Source organism: Saccostrea echinata, unplaced genomic scaffold (genome assembly GCF_033153115.1).
Source record: "Saccostrea echinata isolate AGI-Se365-2 ecotype Australia unplaced genomic scaffold, CSIRO_AGI_Sech_v1 ptg000023l, whole genome shotgun sequence".
NCBI classification, from domain to species: Eukaryota; Metazoa; Mollusca; class Bivalvia; order Ostreida; family Ostreidae; genus Saccostrea; species Saccostrea echinata.
The window spans coordinates 3,979,032-3,999,093 of record NW_026889772.1 but is presented as its reverse complement, the minus strand read 5'-3'; the positions used below and the strand labels follow the sequence as shown (position 1 = coordinate 3,999,093).

The 20,062-nt window shown below is 33.8% G+C and overlaps 1 protein-coding gene across 1 annotated transcript in view; it reads right to left on the bottom strand.

Moving 5' to 3' along the window:
- Positions 1–20,062, bottom strand: part of LOC133191094 (uncharacterized) — a 64,593-nt gene that overhangs the window by 31,480 nt on the left and 13,051 nt on the right. Inside the window, exons 11-24 of the mRNA XM_061326782.1 lie at positions 10,157–10,279; positions 9,265–9,450; positions 8,926–9,067; positions 7,161–7,322; positions 6,811–6,898; positions 6,049–6,192; positions 5,572–5,769; positions 5,313–5,410; positions 5,065–5,234; positions 4,210–4,334; positions 2,597–2,695; positions 1,082–1,226; positions 786–884; positions 517–642 (exon numbers count right to left, since the gene is read on the bottom strand). Of these exons, the coding sequence (XP_061182766.1) occupies positions 517–642; positions 786–884; positions 1,082–1,226; positions 2,597–2,695; positions 4,210–4,334; positions 5,065–5,234; positions 5,313–5,410; positions 5,572–5,769; positions 6,049–6,192; positions 6,811–6,898; positions 7,161–7,322; positions 8,926–9,067; positions 9,265–9,450; positions 10,157–10,279 (1,905 nt within the window). The remainder of the gene's footprint in view (positions 1–516; positions 643–785; positions 885–1,081; positions 1,227–2,596; positions 2,696–4,209; positions 4,335–5,064; positions 5,235–5,312; positions 5,411–5,571; positions 5,770–6,048; positions 6,193–6,810; positions 6,899–7,160; positions 7,323–8,925; positions 9,068–9,264; positions 9,451–10,156; positions 10,280–20,062) is intronic.

The following is a 20,062-nucleotide window of genomic DNA, read 5'->3' as shown; positions in this document are numbered from 1 at the left end:
TTTGTAAAAAAAAAATCCAATTAAAAAATTGTTTCTTCTACTGAAAAAAAAGCTAGGATTATATTAGCAAATGTAAAAATGTTTTCTTTAGGTGGCCACAACATCCATTAGACACGACGCAACAACTGCAATATTGTAGCGCAAATTTGTAGAAATCGGAAGTGTAGTGGACCGGGTACCGATGCCAAAGCACTCGGCAACTACTAGGCTATATAATTGACATATCCCTCCATATCATTTCAGAGACTTAGGCAACGCCACTGTTACAACCTCACTGACCATCAATTTTATTTTAGTACACAAACAGTGCGCAATCAGCTTGGAGATATTGGTTTGCAGAAAAAAAGACCGTTTGAAGCTTTTGACTGCAAGACATCCGCAAAGTCGGCTTTATTGCGCAAAATGACTTATTAAATTCATTTGTACCAATTTGACAAGATTTTATAAACAGTTGAAAATAAAATGAGTATTGCGTTTGCAATTTTGTCTCATGTATGGTAAAAGTGCTGCACATACCTTAATTTTTGACCTGCTTTCTTTGATCTGTAAATGTCGCATCTGTGAAGAGGAACCGAAGTCTTGCCCGCTTCCTTACACAAAGCTTGGTGGAACTGGAACTGAATAACAAAGCTAACAAAATACCTAAAAAAAAGAAAAGAAGGTAAACCAACTCTCTAATGATTTGATGGAATTTTCAGATTAGTTAAATTTAAAAAAAAAAAACCGGCTTAATACGAACAGGTACTTTCTGTATACCTATGCTGGTACAGTTTGTACATGTATACCTGATATATGGGACGTTTGCTGGTACATGGTATTTAGCGCCGGGGTCAAAATCATCCGACGACCTCAGTACGGGTGGAGCTATACCTTGGTGCTTGCATCTGGAAAACAATCGGAATTTATAATTTATGGTACAAAATCTATGAGAATATATTATGTATGGCACCATGTATATCATGTTATTACTACCAAATAATACTAATATTTTTTGAGAAATGTTTATATAATATCTAAATAATTTCTACACAATTATTTTATCCATTCCTGGAAAGACTTAGATATTTAGGAGTGACAATACCTTAGTTCCCACCACTTTTTATTGTAGTCTGTGTAGGACGTCTCCCCACTAAAAACACTCCAGCGCCACTGGTCAATAAGATACCCAAACGGCAGAAAGGCAATCTTCTCAAGGGCCATCGACATCAAGAAATTCAAATCAGTCTCTGAGAAAACAAGCACAGAATACAACTTCCTTTTCTACTCATTAGGTGAAGCATACTTCTGAAGGAAATTGAAAAAAGAGGCCCATGGGCCACATCGCTCACCTGAGTAACTTTGGCCATGCTGTTCTTTACCAGATTCCCCCTTGTAATACCTATTGTGGCCCCGCTCTACCCCAAGGGGTCATGATTTGAACAATTTAGAATCTACACTACCCCAGGATGCTTCCACATAAGTTTCAGCTTTTCTGGTGACCAGTGGTTCTGGAGAAGAAGATTTTTAAAGATTTTTACTACATATTTCAATGTAAAACTTGGATTCCCTATTGTGGCTCCGCCCTACCCCCGGGGATCATGATTTGAATAATTTAGAATCTACACTACTTGAGTATGCTTCCACATAAGTTTCATTCTTTCTGGCCCAGTTGTTCTTGAGAAGAAGATTTTTAAAGATTTTTACTACATATTTCAATGTAAAACTTGGATTCCCTATAGTGGCCCCGCCCTACCCCCGGGGGTCATGATTTGAACAATTTAGAATCTACACTACTTGAGTATGCTTCCACATAAGTTGCAGCTTTTCTGGCCCAGTGGTTCTTGAGAAGAAGATTTTTAAAGATTTTTCCTATATTCTCAATGTAAAACAACTTGGATTCCCTATTGTGTCTCTGCCCTACCCCCGGGGGTCATGATTTGAACTATTTAGAATTTACACTACTTGCGTATGCTTCTACATAAGTTTCAGCTTTTTTGGCCCAGTGGTTCTTGAGAAGAAGATTTTTTAATGACCCCATCCTATTATTGTCTTTTTCTTGGTTATCTCCCCTTGTAAGGGGACTTCGCCCTTTATTTTTAGAATTTAAACTCCCCTTTACCAAAGGATACTTTGTACCAAGTTTGGTTAAAATTGGTCCAGTGGTTCTTGAGAAGAAGTTGAAAATGTGAAAAGTTTACAGATTGACGGACGGATAGACGGACGGACAGACGGACGGACGACGGACAACTGGTGATCAGAAAAGCTCACTTGAGCTTTCAGCTCAGGTGAGCTAATAAAAACTATTGTTCATGGCTCCGCAAGATCAAACGGTTCTAGACAATATATGTTTACATAGATAAGTAAAGAGGATGCCATCCCATGTTTATTTGTGCAAGACAACCTCTGTTGTAAATTTTATTTAGATTTTTTATATCCTTTTTTTTAATTCTAAGAAATATAAAATGACTTACATGGCCAATAATACACAATATGAAATATAATACAATGTAATAGATTTTGAGATTGATATTCTACAGAACTATGATTAATACGTTTTTTTTCCATTCCACATGCTTGCAAAAATACATTATTTGGGCTTCATACAACAAGATAATACCTGTATCATTTTCTAGTTTGTCCAGTAGACCTATTTCATGAAGATGTTCTGGTGTAGAGACAGATAAAGCCATAACGTCACCAACTGCTTCGTGGAAACCTTTTGGTAGATAAGGAATGTACACTAACGAAATACATATCAGTGTGAAAGATATCTCTTTGATTTGAAGCATCATACACTATGGAATCTAAATGCATAATGTTAACAATAAAAGGGAAGCTCTTCGACTAGAAAATTAAATGCTGTTTAATACTGAGCCCATGTAAGCAAGGTATCTGTATGACAAAGGCTGCAGCGGTATATACTTTACTCTTGTTAGCAGTCTCTCTGTAGGATGTGGTATCACATATATATACCGTATAAAGGGTATATTCTGCGGTTGGAAATTTTTGCGATTTAACCCCTAAAAGGTAGCAAATTAATTTCTGCGTTTTCAATTTCTGCGGTTGCATTATACCGCAAAAATTTATTTACGGAGTATGATCACTAAACTTTATGAATTATCAGAACACTGCCATGTTTACGTTTTATAAATTCATTTATTGATCAAAGGTGCATGAAAACTGCATTAAGCTTAATTAGACTACTATCTTTTAATTAGTCTTTGTAAAAATATGTCGAGTCCCAATTGAAATGAATTAATGCAGTATCAGTCCCCCCAAACAAGAATAAAAAGCTTTAATTTAACAGACGTCTTATGCGATCTATTAAAATATTTAAATATATAGATAATGATAATAAATGCATCCAAGCCATCTTCTAAAATACACTTAAAGTTAATTACCATCAAAATGAATTTGGTGTTTGTATTTTAAGCTAAAACAAACAGTTCCATAATTAAGTATCCTAAATTTGACGGTGAACAATCACAGGTGTCATGTGCATTGAGGCGTAACTTATCTTGTCAGTCGTCTGCATTGGGTGAAATTCACGAGACAATCAAGCCGCATTGTGTATACAAGCAGTAATTATTGTCTCAAGATAACACACAAGATTGAATAAAGTGTTAAGAAAGGAAAGCTACCATGTGTTGTTTGCAGCTATCGGAGTTTGATATTATGTACAGGAAGATTTCGATTCAATATATTTTGAACAAATCCTGACACAAAAAATCGAATTTCGATGACACCCGAATTTTTTAAAAACCTTGCGTTCCAGATATTTTTTCTGCGTCCGGAACGCAGTTTCTTGCGTTAATGAGAACCCTGTCAGACATACGCACCACTTGTCATAATTGCATGTATGAAATATCTGAATAAATATTGAAAAATATTTTGCTATTGTAATTTTTGCGGATTTGTCCTATCCGCAAAATTCCGCAAAAATTGGACAACGGCAGAAAATACCCGTTATACGGTATTTTATCTCTGGTAATTATCCATTTTGTTTTTTTAGTTTGACAAACACACTTTTATATTTGACATCTCTTAGTGCACTTCCCCCTCTGTAGGTTATATGTCTAACCTGTGTGAGCAACCTTTCATTAGGATAATTTAAAAACTACTTTTTATTTAACCTGTGTAAGCATTGCATCTGTATAATTCATGATTGTACAGTTTGATTCAGATTATCACTATATAGGGTAACCGTTATAACTATACTGATATTTTTACCTGGATTAGCACCATCCCTGTAGGATATAGGCTGCTCTTTGTATTGTAGGAAGTATTCTATGTGTCCCATTTCATGGTGAATTGTAATCAAATCTTCCATATTTATCTCAGTGCACATTTTTATTCTATAATGTTAAAAATCAAAGTACACATGTATATGTATTATTGTACACATAAAATGCTTTAATGTTCGTTTTACATAAAATGCTTTAATGAAATAAATTGCAAATTTATGCTTGAGTATTTCATATTAAAATTCCATTGTTGCAAGATCTGTAAAATCAACTAAACGATTTTGTTTCCAAGTAACACGTATTGTTGCCCCGCGTAATGTCCAAATGGAGATGAAAGTACTCCCAAGATAAGGTAAAGCTACTAGTATTGGCAATGGAAAGTTGAAAAGATTCTTATCTCTAGGGCCCATTCTGCATGCCGAGGACGAAGAGTATTGATATTTTATGTTAAGTTTCAGTTAAAGGCAAGAAAAGAGTTGACCTTAATGTCCTTTGTAATGAAATTCGAGCTCAAAAGTCCATTAAAAATTACAGTTAAAAGAATCTTCGGAAGAGGTTTATCATTAGTAGATGTCCAAGATGAGAACTCCTTAAGTGCCTTACGCAATTTTTTTCTCTTATTAGAAACTCGTAAACATAAATACTCCTTTTGTGTTGAGTTTTACCAAATTTCTTTGAGGAGTTTCGTGCTGATGACAGCAAAAATTTAAAACCGTTTTTGTGATAGAGGGCCTGTGCTGAGGGCAACAAAACATTTTACCTAAAATGTTTTGTGTTTTAAAATTTCACTACGGCAGCAAATCGCTTTTTTTAGTGTAATCATTCCAACAAAGCCTCTTACCTAAAATCCTTTCTGTTATAGAAGTCCCATGCTGAGGCGTGGCATACCACTTCTCTGTTTGCGGGTTTAGTTATCATACTGTCCCTCCAGAATGTGTCTGGCATTATAATTAATCCCAGTGACTCGAAAAACTCCTCGGAGACTTCAAACAGTCGCTTGGCATTGTATCCCTTAAATTAAAATTACCCTGTACTCAGCAATCTTAAAAACTATATCTCTTTTACAGAGTTTGGATGTCAAGTTATTACCTTTTCTTTCAATTTTGGTGTGACATCAATACTTTGTTTGTCAGGGAACGGCATGACAAATTTACCCACATTATTCCATTGTTGGGCCCACATGTTACCTAAGGACAAACGGTACAACAGAAACCACTTCATTTAGTGTTATTTCATTGAAAAAAGCCTAAACTAAAATAGAATATGACAAAACAGTCAAAGAGAAGCTTTCCGACACTTAAGAAGTAGAAATTTTAGCCATCATGTTTTTCTGTTTATGTTTATTTACCTAGAAGATGAGCTGGAATGTGACCAGACTTTGGAAACTTATCCTCATCATTTTTGTAAATTATTTTTAGTTTCCTTCTGACGTAGGCATGCAAATTTTCATATAGGGGTTTGAGCTGGTCAAGTAATTTTTCTAAATCTTTCTGAAAAGTTGGTGTTTCGTACCAAGATCGCCAATACGCTCCAATGTCCGAGAAATCTAAAAACAAATTATTTGGAATAATGTATCAATTCGCCAAAAGAAGAAGAAAACATATGTATTCTCGAAAACAAAGAAAGCCCCACAGCATCTTACACCGAGTCTGCCAGACAGCTTAAACAGACTTACAAGTTATGACAAATATGCTTCTCGTTCATAGAGCTTATTTGAGATAGATTTTAAAGCTATGTTTTACTTCTGCCGACATACTTGACTAAATTACATCAAGTTTTCTTCGACAGTCTATAATTAAAAGTAGGACATATTTTGGAAACATACTTGCTAATTTGATGGCTTCATTACTTAAATCTACAAGTGTTTTGTACTTTGGCTTCATTTTCTTTCCAGTCACATCTCGCCAAAGCTTCCAAGCTTCAGTCAAGAGACTGTAGTTCGTAGACGTCGCTAATATCTGAGTAAGACCTGCAACAAAAATTATAAGGGTATTAGAACTCCTCATATTTCCCCTTTTTCTCACTAATCCCAATTCTTCTCTTTCGCAGTTTCTCTCTATTCAGTAATCTAATAAAAGGCTCACTTTCATGTCTTTTATTCATCTCCGTCTGTCTGTCTCTCTTTCTCTGAAGGATAATTGATAATCTGACCAGGTTCTATCTGATGAAAGTCTCTCTCATTCCCACTCTCTCTTAGGGATAATTTGAAAATCTGACCAGGTTCTATTTGATGACATGATCTCCAGCCCCTCTCTCTGATGGTAAATTTGAAAATCTCATTATGTTCTTTTTTCAAGACATGCTCTCTCGATCTCTCTGATGGATAATCTGATAATATCACCAAGTTCTACTTCATGACATTATCTCTCTCTCTCTCTCTCTCTCTCTCTCTCTGATGGATAATTTAAAAATCTTATTACTTTATTTATTGATGAACATGATCTCTCGATCTCTATCCATCTCTCTGACGAATAATCTGATAATATCACTAGGTTCTATTTGATATCATTCTCTCTCTCTCTCTCACCAGGTTCTATTTGATAAAATTCTCTCTCTCTCTTTCTCTAAATCTATCTCTCTCTCTCACCAGGTTCTATTTGATGACATGATCCATCACTCAGACAAACATTAGTTGTGCTGTAGATAGACTCCATCTCTGATCCCGCCTTGTTCATCTGTTAAATGATTGAATTAAACTTAGTAAAACAAAACCTTTCCATTTGCAATAAATAGGTCACTACAGATCAAAAGCATTTAAACATATTAACTGTATTGAAACAGATTTTTGTGATTCAATTCTAATCTCTGTTTACTAACTGTAAAGGAAAAGTAATATCGCTTTAATAAATGTAAGTATATTATTGTCAATTAATATAAAAAAAATGATATTTTAAGACCATTTTTCCTCAGGACACTCAGACAACAAGTAACAAGTACCTTCGCTAGTTTATCTGTATCTTCCTGCACTGAAGTCCCTATGTCGGTGATTTTACTGAACAATCTTTTCAGATTTTCGTCCTCAAATAGTTGCCAGTCATACAGAGTAGCTAAGTCTGCCATTTCCTTCTTGAACTCGGCCAACTCCACACTAGATTTTACCTTAATACAATTTGAAACAAAAGTTTTAGACAAAATTTGGTTTAATAATGTAGTCATGTTATTCGGAAAAAAACATTAAAAGAAAAATATGCGAACATGATCGATTTAAACATGTTACATTTTACATACTTTTTCCATTATATATGGTTTGACGACGAATCAATTGGCCTATATCAATGGGTATAACACGTAGTTACACTGTAGTATCTCATGATATACAGTGTTTGTCTTCTTTATTTATTATGTATGTTTGATGTTATTTCACCAATGTGTATATTTTATACACTATTTTATATCGCCCATGAATATATTTGTACTACTTGCGACGTAATATCATTCATGTATATGTTTTATACTATATGTGATGTTATATCACCGTGTATGCGTTTATACCATTGTACTATTATACTAAACTTAATTTAGTCTTTTTATGTATAATTATTTGAAAATTTCTAATTCATATAATATATAAACAGGCCTGCTACCAGTTGTGACCTACGTGTGACGAAAGGATACGACTGACTGCATGGCCTGCTAATGATCATCACAGCAAGGTCAACACATTTATCTGCTACTCCAAATTATAAAAGATCGACATTTCAAATTGGTCATGACATGAATAGCCAAATATTATACAGACTTGCATGTCACGAAGATGCGAAAATTACAAGATGCGGGTCTCTAACTTGAAAATTCATCAAAATTCTATATACAGGACATCAGTGACACAAACAATCCCATGTAACTGTACCACTGTAACCAAACCTTTATTTTCCCAAGTCTAGTTCCCTTACAAAAAAAGTTTACTTTATGTTAGGTTATACAAAAGGGGTCTCTCCGGTCGTTCAGTATGCCAAGTATACTGAAATGGTGGGTAAGCCATTGCTATAAACAGTACCAATCGAGGGTTGTTAAGTTATGATAGCCTGCATGGTTTATTTTAAACAATTAAACCAATTCATGAAATCCAGCACCCTGTCTGACATTAGTACATGACATCATGTTTTGAGTCACCTAGCTCTGAATGTATGAATTGTTTGTAATCACTGTACGTGTATCTACAACTGTTTGCAAAATGTCGAGACCTCTTTATGGCAATGTCACACCCTCCATTGTGATATGTTATCTGTTTGCATTTAGGGAAGTATGGCTTGAAACCCAGAAACAGACTATAGATAAATTAGTCGACGGATTTTTCGACGGATTTTTCCGTTTTTTCCCGATCATGACAAGGAGCACACTCCGGGTGTGACCGGTCGGCAGGGGATGCTCACTCCTCCATGGCACCTGATCCCACCTCTAATGTTTTAGAGGTCCGTTTGCTCTGCTCCAATATTTGTATTGTTTAATGGACTTTTGAGCTTGAATACTGTTCATTATCTCCATATATTTCATCCCTGACTTCTGTAACACTCACCACTGGTTGTTGATTGTACTCTGTGTTATTTGTATTATATCCCTGACTTCTGTTAGACTCACCACTGGTTGTTGATTGTACTCTGTGTTATTTGTATTATATCCCTGACTTCTGTAACACTCACCACTGGTTGTTGATTGTACTCTGTGTTATTTGTATTATATCCCTGACTTCTGTAACACTCACCACTTGTCGTTGATTATACTCTGTGATATTTGTATTATATTGCCAGTTTACTTCGGTATCCCTGCTGTATTGAGTCTCTGACATATCATTGAAGTCTTGGGCGAACTGTCGGGCTGCTTCTTCATCACCAACACGCCCTGTTCTAAAATACAAAAAAGCACTGCATTTTAAAATGGAACTCAAAATCAAATTATTTAGTAGTAGTGCATGTAAACTCATTATCCCAGTTTTGCTTACTTACAGTCCTTTCAACTGGACGGCATTTTCTAGCTTGCTCCATAGATAAAGTTCATTGACCATTCTCGAGACTGTTATAACATTTTAAACTCGTTTACTCACTTAAGAGATGGACATCCGTAAGGGGCCCAGCCTGGGTTATTTCCTTCTTGTTTGTTTCTGTCCTTTAGCCATTCAATAAGAGGAGAAAAATATTCCATCAAAGGTCCAACATCCATTTTAGAAGTCCCTGTTAAGATCTTCAGAACATCTGGCCATGGTCTCGATGAGCCAAGCTTTAGAGCGGATCTAAATTAATTTTCTTAAGCTTAAATAAATGATCAAATCAGCATATTTTAAAATTATTTATGAGATGAATAATTGAAAAACTATACATGAACCAGCCGTCCACAGAAATGCACTTACACTAATCAAATCAGAGATAAAGACAATACCTTTTCCCTGCACATACTATTCAGTAAGTCTGTTAGATAATTTTAATATGTAGAAATTAACACAACTTTTATTGTTGCCTATAAGATTATTATATGAAATATTTTTTTTTTTAAAAAAAGGTCTAAACTGAATGAAAAGAGACATTCAGAATTAATACGATCTTATATATACTATATTCGTTACTTATATCAACTCTGAGTTATTGCCAACAACTTACATTCAATATAAGTTAAAAAGAAATATTCATGTATTTTTTTATAACGACTCTCACAAAAAAAAACCCACATTATTTTCGATATATACATACTGACTATGCATTAAATGAGCATGTGAACGAACATTTCACAAATGTTTATTATTAAAAGATCTCGAATCATCAAAATTACACTTGACAACTACAATTTCAAATTTGGTAAACATATTTTGAATGTGAAGTCATCTACTCATAATTTAATGGTATCTGATTAATGGGAAAATAACCATTGTTAATGAATATTAAAGTTAGATTTATTACTTTTTGGACTAAGTTGATTGAGCTTGCCATGTTAGGATTTCTTACTTGAGTTTGTTCCCTGCGGCAGTAGAGTTGTAAATATCACAAGTGTGCAGTGGGCCAGTGTGATTCATCTCCCGACATAGAGCCTTATGGAACTGGAATTGGAGGACATGGCTGACGAAGTACCTTAAATTTACAGAAGAAATTATATTATTGGCTATTTTTATATGTGTTTATATATTTTATTTATATAAGATATTGATTATCTGCTTGGTAGCAGCGATTATAAAATATAACACGAGGAAAAAAGAACATCAAATTCTGTTGACAACATTCGAGTTAACGACAGATTGTAGCAATTTTCATTTTATGCATCTTAATGTGAGTCAAGGTTGTTTGAAGTCTTAGAAACGTTCTTGTAAAAAGTAAAAATTTACATTTCATAAAAGTACCAACATTTGAAATTTTTTAATTTTGCCTTAAATACCGATGTTTATTGGCATGAAATGAAATTGATAGCGATTTGTGATATCTTGTAATGATATCACATGCTTTTTACATGATGAATTAATATAACAATTGAAGTTAACAGAACTAGAATAATTATAAGGAGAGGGCGTAATAAGTTTTTAGAACTCCAACTCCCGATCCATTTTTTATTAGAAATTTCCACAAAATATGTTCAAACCAAACTAAATTACTGCATAAGTATAAAAAAAAACATGTATTTTTCCCAAATACCTAGTAACATATAGATTTTTTTTTTTATCAAAAAATATGCTTTAAGATTTATTTTCAATTAGAAAATACATAATTGGTGCTTTTATTCAGGTTTCCTTAAAATGTATTTGAGATTTGATACAGTCCTCTATAAAATATGAAGATAACGAAAAGCTCAATTGTAAATTGAAACAATACTGATCGGAAGAAGAGCAAACATGGGCATCAAAAAGCATCAGAGGTGGGAACAGGTGCCAGGAAGGAGTAAGCATCCCTTGTAGACCGGTCACACCAACCGTGTGCTCATTGTTATGATCGGGCAAACGGAAAATTCAGTGTTTAAATAATGGCCTAACAATTAATATGAAAAAAATCAGTCAGCATTAGACTTAATGAAAGATCGTATTAACTGACAAGGTCATTGTATCGACCATAGAACTTGCTAAATGATGACTTTTATTGAAACTGTTGATATCTTAGTTTCATGAACTCGTTTGTCAAAAGCTTGCTTCGTTTTAGAATGAAATATATGGAGATAACGAACAGTATTCGAGCTCAAAAGTCCATAAAACATTACAAAAAGGAGCAGAGCAAACACGGACCTCCAAAACATCAAAGGTGGGATCAGGTGCCATGGAGGATTGAGCAGTGAGAAATTGTTCGTAGGTGGAGCATGCTCTTTCGTATTGAATCTTCTGGGAGAAATAAACCCATATGCAGGTCATTAAGGTATATTGCTACAAAAGTAAGGGAAATTGAAGATAGAAATTTGAAGTTATCATGTTTACCAGTTTTATTTTTAGGTTACCATTAACGTCTTTTTCTAGTAAAATATCCAAATATGAAACAGATGGGTCGGACTCTGTGGTATCTTTTATTCAAGTTCACTGGTATATATCGAGCCCACATATGAAAGTAACTATTGTAAATATTGGAAATAATACTCGTCGATATATGTAATGTCGAGTTGAAGTCCACAGCAAGTGTCTTCTTCTCATGCAGACATTTTTGAGTAAATTCTGCTTCATATGAATATAAAATAGGTTTGCTAATAAAGGGGAGCAATTGATGTCCATGGGAACAGATTGTTGGAAGACGAACTTCAAAAGATATTGTCAATCAGAAACTCCAACTCTTTCTAATATCAACTTCGGAGTACACGTGTACAATCAGAAAGTTTTTTAACAAAACATTTTTGCAAATGACAATGACAAGAGAAGTAAATTCACGAGTTCCATTTTTATTGATTAACTATATATAATGATGAACTTCGAAGAAATAATATGGGTCTCGACACATTAATTTGCCAATGACAAATATGTGGGCATTTTTACTTAAAAACTGCTCTATTTTTTTTTTTTTTTTTTAGATGTAACACTAATAATCACGAAGTTAAATAAGGAGAAGTTACCATATTTAAGGAGAATCAAACGGAGTGTAATTATTCAAAGTAATTATAAGGATTCATTTTTAGTTTATTTATAATACCTTAAAAATTGCTTTTCTGGTTACAAATTAATGACATAATAACAGAATAAGGAGTGTTTAAGCCAGAAATAATGCGCAGGAGAAATGCATTTTACATCAACATACAAAAATACACAAAACAAAACATTCCATTGTAAAGCACTTTGCATGGTTAATACTTAGATAAATGTATATGTTGAAAATTACACATTATTATTGTGTTTCCCATAACTGTAGCTTTACATTTAAAAATAAAATACTTAGATAACTCTGTAACCTTTCGAGTAAAAAGTAAACTCATAATTTAAATCTGGACTAACAAAATAGTACTTTTTATACAAATATTTATCAGATTTATGTAAATGGACGTTCCACGATTAAAAACAACTAACCGGACATAGTCTTTGAGAGCTTAATGTGTTACATGTATGAAGTCTACTAGATTCAATGGTTAATCTATTGAGCATCATTAGGCTTCTGTATGCTTGGTTTATAAGATTATTCCAGAGTTACGAGTAATGTTGGCTTTTGGAAACATTGAACACATGGAAAGAATATTTTGTCTTTAAATATCAGTAAATTTTCGCTAATTATGTTACATGTTCAAGTATCAACAAAATAAGAACTCTATTAAAAGTCTTCCTTATTCATCTTTTATACATATAATCCAAGCAGTTATCATATGTAAAATCCTATATTCAGAGCAGGTATAAGTTTATAACTGTCGGATCTTTTTAACATTCCCAGTGTTCCCAGTTCACAATACATAAAAATTAACTGCTCACTGACTTACCCTAGATTTTTTATAGGTATTGAAATAATATTCTAACATCCTTAGGTCATCCTCGGAGACGTATAAAAGTACATTGCTTACTATCGCAACACAAGGCAGAAAACGAGCCACACCTAGTGTTACCTGATATATACCTGATAAAACCACACATAATATAATCATCTCATGTAATGAAAACATTAATTATTCTAAAATGTACCGAAATTAAGGATTTCCTAGCAAATTATGATTATTTTTATCTTTATCTAATTATAGTACACATTGTGCAAACTGGAATAATGTGTAAAAGATGAAGATAACAAACACTGATCAATCTCATAAATCCAGTTAACGGACCCCTGGAAACACAAGAGGTGGGATCAGATGCCTAGGAGAAGTAAGCATCCCCTGTTGAAAGGTCACACCTACGTATTAATTAGGTATACGGAGTACTCCGTAGTCAAATTTAGTATAAAGTAATGTCAAAACAAATTTTATGAAACAAGCCAGACTAATAGAATCATTCATTACTACGAGTGTGGGATAGTGAAATTCCACCAAGGGGACAAGATTCACGGTCTAGGACGAGGCTTTGCCGAGTCCTAGACCGTGAATCTTGGCCCCGGGGTGGAATTTCACTATTCCCACACGAGTATGTAAGGAATGATTATTTTTCTCGCATTATTTTATCCAAAATTACGGCCTGTCAATGACGTCGCCATGATAGGGCTAAAAATATATTCTTTTAATTTTCCATCTAATTAAAAATCTAAATACACCATCGGAGAGAGCGTACCTGAAAATGGTTCACACATTGTGTAAACTGATAAAATGAATTTCAATCCATGTAAATTAATTAGACAGATAAAAACTGGGAATAAAAAAACTTTTCTATCCGATAGCGTACACATTCATTCAAGAAGAATCCTTCCGCGATCTAAAAATAGTGCCATTTTAAAAGTGAAAATACGACAATATTTTGAATGAAAATAAGTTTATCTTAATAAGTTAAATGACAGCATTTTAAGTATATGTAATATTTTTTAACATTGTTACAATTTCTTTATATAAAGACGGAATGTTTACGTTATCGTTCGCGGCATAGTAATACACAGTGTAAGACAGAAAAATCTCACACTGCTGTCTCACACCGGACAAGTCAATCTTACACTGGTGATTATGCGAGAAAATACGACCCAACGAAGGTTGTATTAAAAGGCAAGGTCATTAAAACGACCGAAGAATTACCGAAAAGCTGACTTTAAACGGGGTTGTTGAAATCCTTGAAATGTCAACTTATTTGTCAGTAGCTTGTCTGTATGAAAACTATTTATCCTTCTGTCTTTAATAATTCAGAAGTGAAAAAGGAATTAGATAGATTACACCATCAGTATGTACTTGTCCCAGTAGACAATGCTGGTAACAACATAGTCTTTATTTGTAAGCCTCATTATTTGAATTGTATTTTAGAGGAACTAGGATTTAATTCTACAGGTGAAAATCCAACTTACACCCAAAGCTCCCTTTATTAGGAGGAAATTCTTCTAAATCATATGTCCGTTTTAGATATGTTTAACGAGGTTGGATCCTGATATTTAAAGTCTTAAACTTTTTTTGTCAAGTATATTTTTAGTTTCTTCACACATAGCTTAATTAAAAATCAAAACAGAAAATGGGGGTCAATATGCTTCATTTGGCGCTACAGTACATTTAATATGACCTTTTTGTACTGAAATTTGTGTCTTAATCAAAAATCACATCTTCGATGTTTCCCCTTTAATGTTTTTATCCAAATAAATCATGGGACAAAATAAACTATTAGTCTACTAAGAAAAAGTTTCAAATTGCTTCGCATAATCAATTATTTGACCTTTCAGCACTCAAAAAGTGTGATTTCCCTGGCATTAAAATTTAACAAGCAAGAAAATTATTTTAAAGTCTTAAACTTTTGCTGAATTTAGGCAGATTGATTAAAGTTATCTTATATATTAAGAAAAGAAAAACAAAAGTGGGAGTCTATGATGTAAATTTTCAGATATTACTAAAAAATTGTTAATTTTATGTTAAAATTGGCTCAATTTTTCCCTGGACTTTCAGAATATATTAACTATATTTGTCACAATATAATGAAAGAATTCATAAGAAATAATTTAATAGATATTTCAGAACCAGCACAAAACATTTCACTGCAAAAAACAGCTCTGTGTGCAACCAGCATGGAAAAATAGGAATCTAAACTTAACAGTACTGTATATATTTCAAAAGGGAAATATTGATCATTTTCTCCTTAAAAACCTTCCGCCACAAAATATAGTTCCTGGCTTAATCCTATTTGAATGGAATTTAATCGCGGTTTTATCATTGGATATAGTTTAATTTGCATTGTAGAATCTAGATTTAATGTTTGAACTTAAAAATGATGCAGAATTCTATAAATAAAGGTCCAGACCAAAATCTGCTCAAAAGCTCAGGATCGAACCTCCTTAATATTCCCAACAATCAAAATGAATTTGAATTACCATACCTTTACTGGATTCCTAAATTTCATGAAAATCCTTACAAACAAAGATACATAGCAGGTTCCAGTAAATGTTCTACCAAGCCTCTTTCTTTACTCCTCTCTAAAATATTACTGTAATGAAGGAGAAACTTCAGGAGTGTTGTACAACAGTATATTCGAGAAATCGTGTAAATCAGATGTGGATACTTAAAAATTTTAAAGAACTTTTGGAAAATTTGATATCGCAAAATTTTACTAAAATCAATAGCATCAAAACGTACGACTTTCCAAAACTTTATACAACCATTTCCCACGATAAATTGAAGTCCAGGCTTTTTGACTTCATAGACTGCTTTTTTCAATAAAAATGGAACTCATAAATATACTTACCTTGTCATTGATCATTTACAAAATTAGTGTGTTAAAAAGCACTCTGATTGTATTCACGGGTACTTTGCAGTTGATATTTAACAGATGCTTGAGTCTCTGATTGACAATAACTATGTAGTTTTTTGAGATCAGGTCTTCCAACAATATGTTGGAATACCCATGCGCAGGTAGGTTAAGGCTTCCCGTAGAATATGACAGTGCACTCTGTGCCTTCACATCTCTGAACTACCAAAATATGACGTCATAATGGAAAATGACGTCAGGTCACTGCAAACTTGAGGTGTTATGACGGGGAGAGTGTCATGAACTTTACACTTTATTTCAAACTGCATGTAAAATGCTAGATAGCTATTGCAAAATTCACGGGTCGTTAAAGGTTTTTTAAGTCTTATATGTCCGAATATTTTAAAAATACACCGCTTACCTACCCTTGATTGAAATTCATCATGTTCAAAATGCTTATGAAAAATATACTTTTGAAACGTACTCTGTTTTATACCCGTGGTTGGAGGTAAAATTTATTTTGTGTGTATAAAAGAGTCTGGCGCAGGCAGGTGATTAATGAGGATTAATCTGAGAATTTTTGTGGAAATCTGTAAGAAGAGGTTGTTCTCTAACTGAATCTTGCTTGGGAAAAATGTATGTTGGCTTTGTTTTAATACAGATTACGATATTGTGTGGAAAATACCCTAAAATTTGTAGGTAAGTTGAATTTCTCAGGAAATATTTTGTACCCAAGTAACACTTTGAGTTTTCCCAAGCACATTTCGGATACACAAGGATACGATGAGTTTATCTATATAACAAAATGTTAATAATAATTGTGTTAATCAGCTGCGCCGAAGCGATTTATATGAAACACTTCAAAAAATTATAAATGACCGTCACGTGATCAACAAAGTCATGTGATACCATAACAGATATGCTAATATATAGCCGAGGAAACCCTTTATATAAATTGGAAGTACTAAAGTTCAATACTTATAAATTAAAACCAAAACCGACCTCGCAATGGCATATTGTGTTTTGAGCGCATTTTAAAGCTTCGGGAAGCCTTAACATAGCTGCGTGGGTATCAATTGCGCCCCCTTATTATCAGACCTGTTTTTGAATTCATACGAAGCAGAATTTATTCAAAAACTTTTACATGAGAAGAAGAAAACACTTGCTGTGATCAATTCGACATTTCGATCATCTTCGCTAGCCAAGGGTTTCCGATCCGAAATCTACTCTACAACCCTTGGCAGATTTAGTCCTGTCAAACGGGAACTTTAATTGCGCCACCTATCGCCGTAATTGAGTTAAGTCCCTTGAAGCTCTTTAATATTTGTCCAATGAAAATAGCTGTAACATACGTAAATCAATATGACGTTTGAAACAATATGGCGACCTACATGCAATTTGATGTGGAATATAACCCAGCAACCTCATACAGCTGTTGGCACACCCCAAAAGTGGTAGAAAATATCGTTCGTCGTGATTTTTTGTCAAGAGTTTGACAACACTTTCTACATGTTTCCGTATCAATTATTATCAATAAGTCGTGACATTTGATTGGCTTAAATTGATGCACCTAAAATGCGGAACACGGACTTATGTGGTCCTTTCAATAATTCTTGAAAGCGTATATAATCAAAAGAAAAAAATTCAAATTAATTACTCCCTTGTTTTTTTTAGCATATATCACGTCCTAACTTTCATCCCTTGTAAATAATACTCTTCTTTTGCATAAAACACGAACAGACTTTAATTCAGCCGAAAATCGTCGATTAGTAAAAACCTTGCGTAGACTGGGACTTCGCAGCCAATCAAATTCGTTTGCGCGAATTCTAAAATTTTCAGCCAAATCTGCCAAGGGTTGTAGAGTAGATTTCGGATCGGAAACCCTTGGCTAGCGAAGATGCATTTCGATATACCGATGACATATTATCAATGAACAATAGTTACTTTCATTCATATGTCGAATCGATATATCCTAGTGAGCTTGAAATAAAAGACACCACAGACAAATCTGTTTAGATATTTTACTAGAAAAAGACGTTAATTGTAAACTAACAACAAAGCTTTATGATAAACGTGATGACTTCAACTTTTCAATCGTCATCTTCCCTTACTTGTGTAGCAATATACCCTTATCACCTGCATATGGGGTTTATGTCTCTCAGTTGATTCAATACGCAAGAAATGCTCTACGTATGAACAATTTCTAAAACGAGGCAAGCTATTCACAAACAAGTTGATGAAACAAGGATATCAACAGCTAGTTTCGTTTGAAGTCATCTTTTCGCAAGTTTTACGGTCGAAACAATGACCTTGTCAGCAAATACAACCTATCATTGAATGAAATGCTGACTGACGATTTTCATACTATTGTTAGGCCACTATTTATACACTGAACTGTCTACGGATTTTCGCGGTTTTTTCCCGATCATGACAAGGAGCACACGGCGGATGTGACGGGTCGGCAGGGGATGTCACCATGGCATCTGATCCTATTTCTAAATTATGAGGTCCGTGTTTGCTCTGCTCCAAATTTGTATCGTTTCATTGGACTTTCGAGATTGAATACTGTACGTTATCTTCATATTTCATAGTACTCAAAGCATGCTCTTGTGTATCGAATCAGTCGGGAGACATAAACACAGTACGCAGATGATATTGGAATACTGCTACATTAATAAGGGAAGTTGACGACGGAGAAGCTAAAGTCATCCCGTTTGTCAAAAAATTAGTTGGTCATATCGTCATATCGTCTCTAGTAAGTAATAAATCCAAATATGAAACAGATGTGACAGACACAGTAGTCTTTTATTTAGTTCACTGGGATATATCGCGTCGACATATGAATGAAAGTAACTATTGTTTATTGATAATAAGTCATCGATTTATCTAAATATCGAGTTGAATGCCATATATAGCAAATGTTTTTTTTCCTCATGTAGTTTCATAGTCATAGGAATAAAAAAAACAGTTTGGCTAATAAAGAAGCACAAATAGTGCCCTCTGGAATTAGAACAGCTTTTGGGAAAAACTGGTCTCCAAAGACTACATAGATATTGTCAATGAGGAACTCCAGCATCTTTTCAATATGATCTACTTCTAAGTACTTAAATGTAGAATAAGAATAATTTTTAACAAAGTAATTTTGTTAATATCACAAGATATGAATATTGCAAAGTTCCATTTTTTTTTTTATTGTAGAAACAGTTGTCTATGATGTCAAAAAACCCCTTATGTTTAATTTTTCTCGAGGAATGGTTGTATAAAGCGTAGAAAAGTAATCTGGTTTGATTCTTCTAGGATCTGCCGTTTAAAAAGTTCTGAAAGCTTAAATTTTCCAAAACTTCTTTGGAGTTTTTTTTTTAAGAATACACATTTGATTTACATCACTTCTTGCATATAAATTTGCACAATACGTCTAGATCTAGAGTTTCTCCTTCACGGCAGTTGATACTTTGGTGAGGAGTAAGGATAGGGGCTTGGTTGACCATTTAGTGGACCCCACTGTATAACTTTGTAAGGATTTTTATGAGGTTTTGGAATCCAGTATATGTACACTAAATAAAACGCTTCCATTGACTGAAATGTTAAAAGTATTTAAAGAGGCTGGGGGGTTGTGGCCATTTTTAGACTATATTGATCTCCTTTAGAAGAAGAGCTCCATATGAAGATATAGAAAATTATCAAATTTTAGAACTAAAATTTCCGAAATTTTTCTTTGCCAAATGATAGTTGACAGCTTAAGATATCATATCTAAAAAATTAAGTTAAATCTGGTGGTTAATTTGTGGTTAATTTGTTGACCCCCCAGCCTCCTTAAACTGAAAGATGACTATGAAGAATTTCTTTTTTTTTAAAATGAAACTCTGAGTACTGTATTGGATTACCAGGTAATAATGAGCCTTATAAACAAAGACTTTATTGTTACAAGCTTTGTCAGCTGGAACCAAATCATATTATTCATGTTTTCTTTCTAATTCTTTCATCACTTCCAATCTACTGAAAACGGAAGGATAGATGAATAACCGGTAGCAGACAATATCTATTCTAACTACCCTTGTAAGAGGTAACCTGCGAAATATTACTACCTGATATACGGGGTACCAGATGGGATATGATT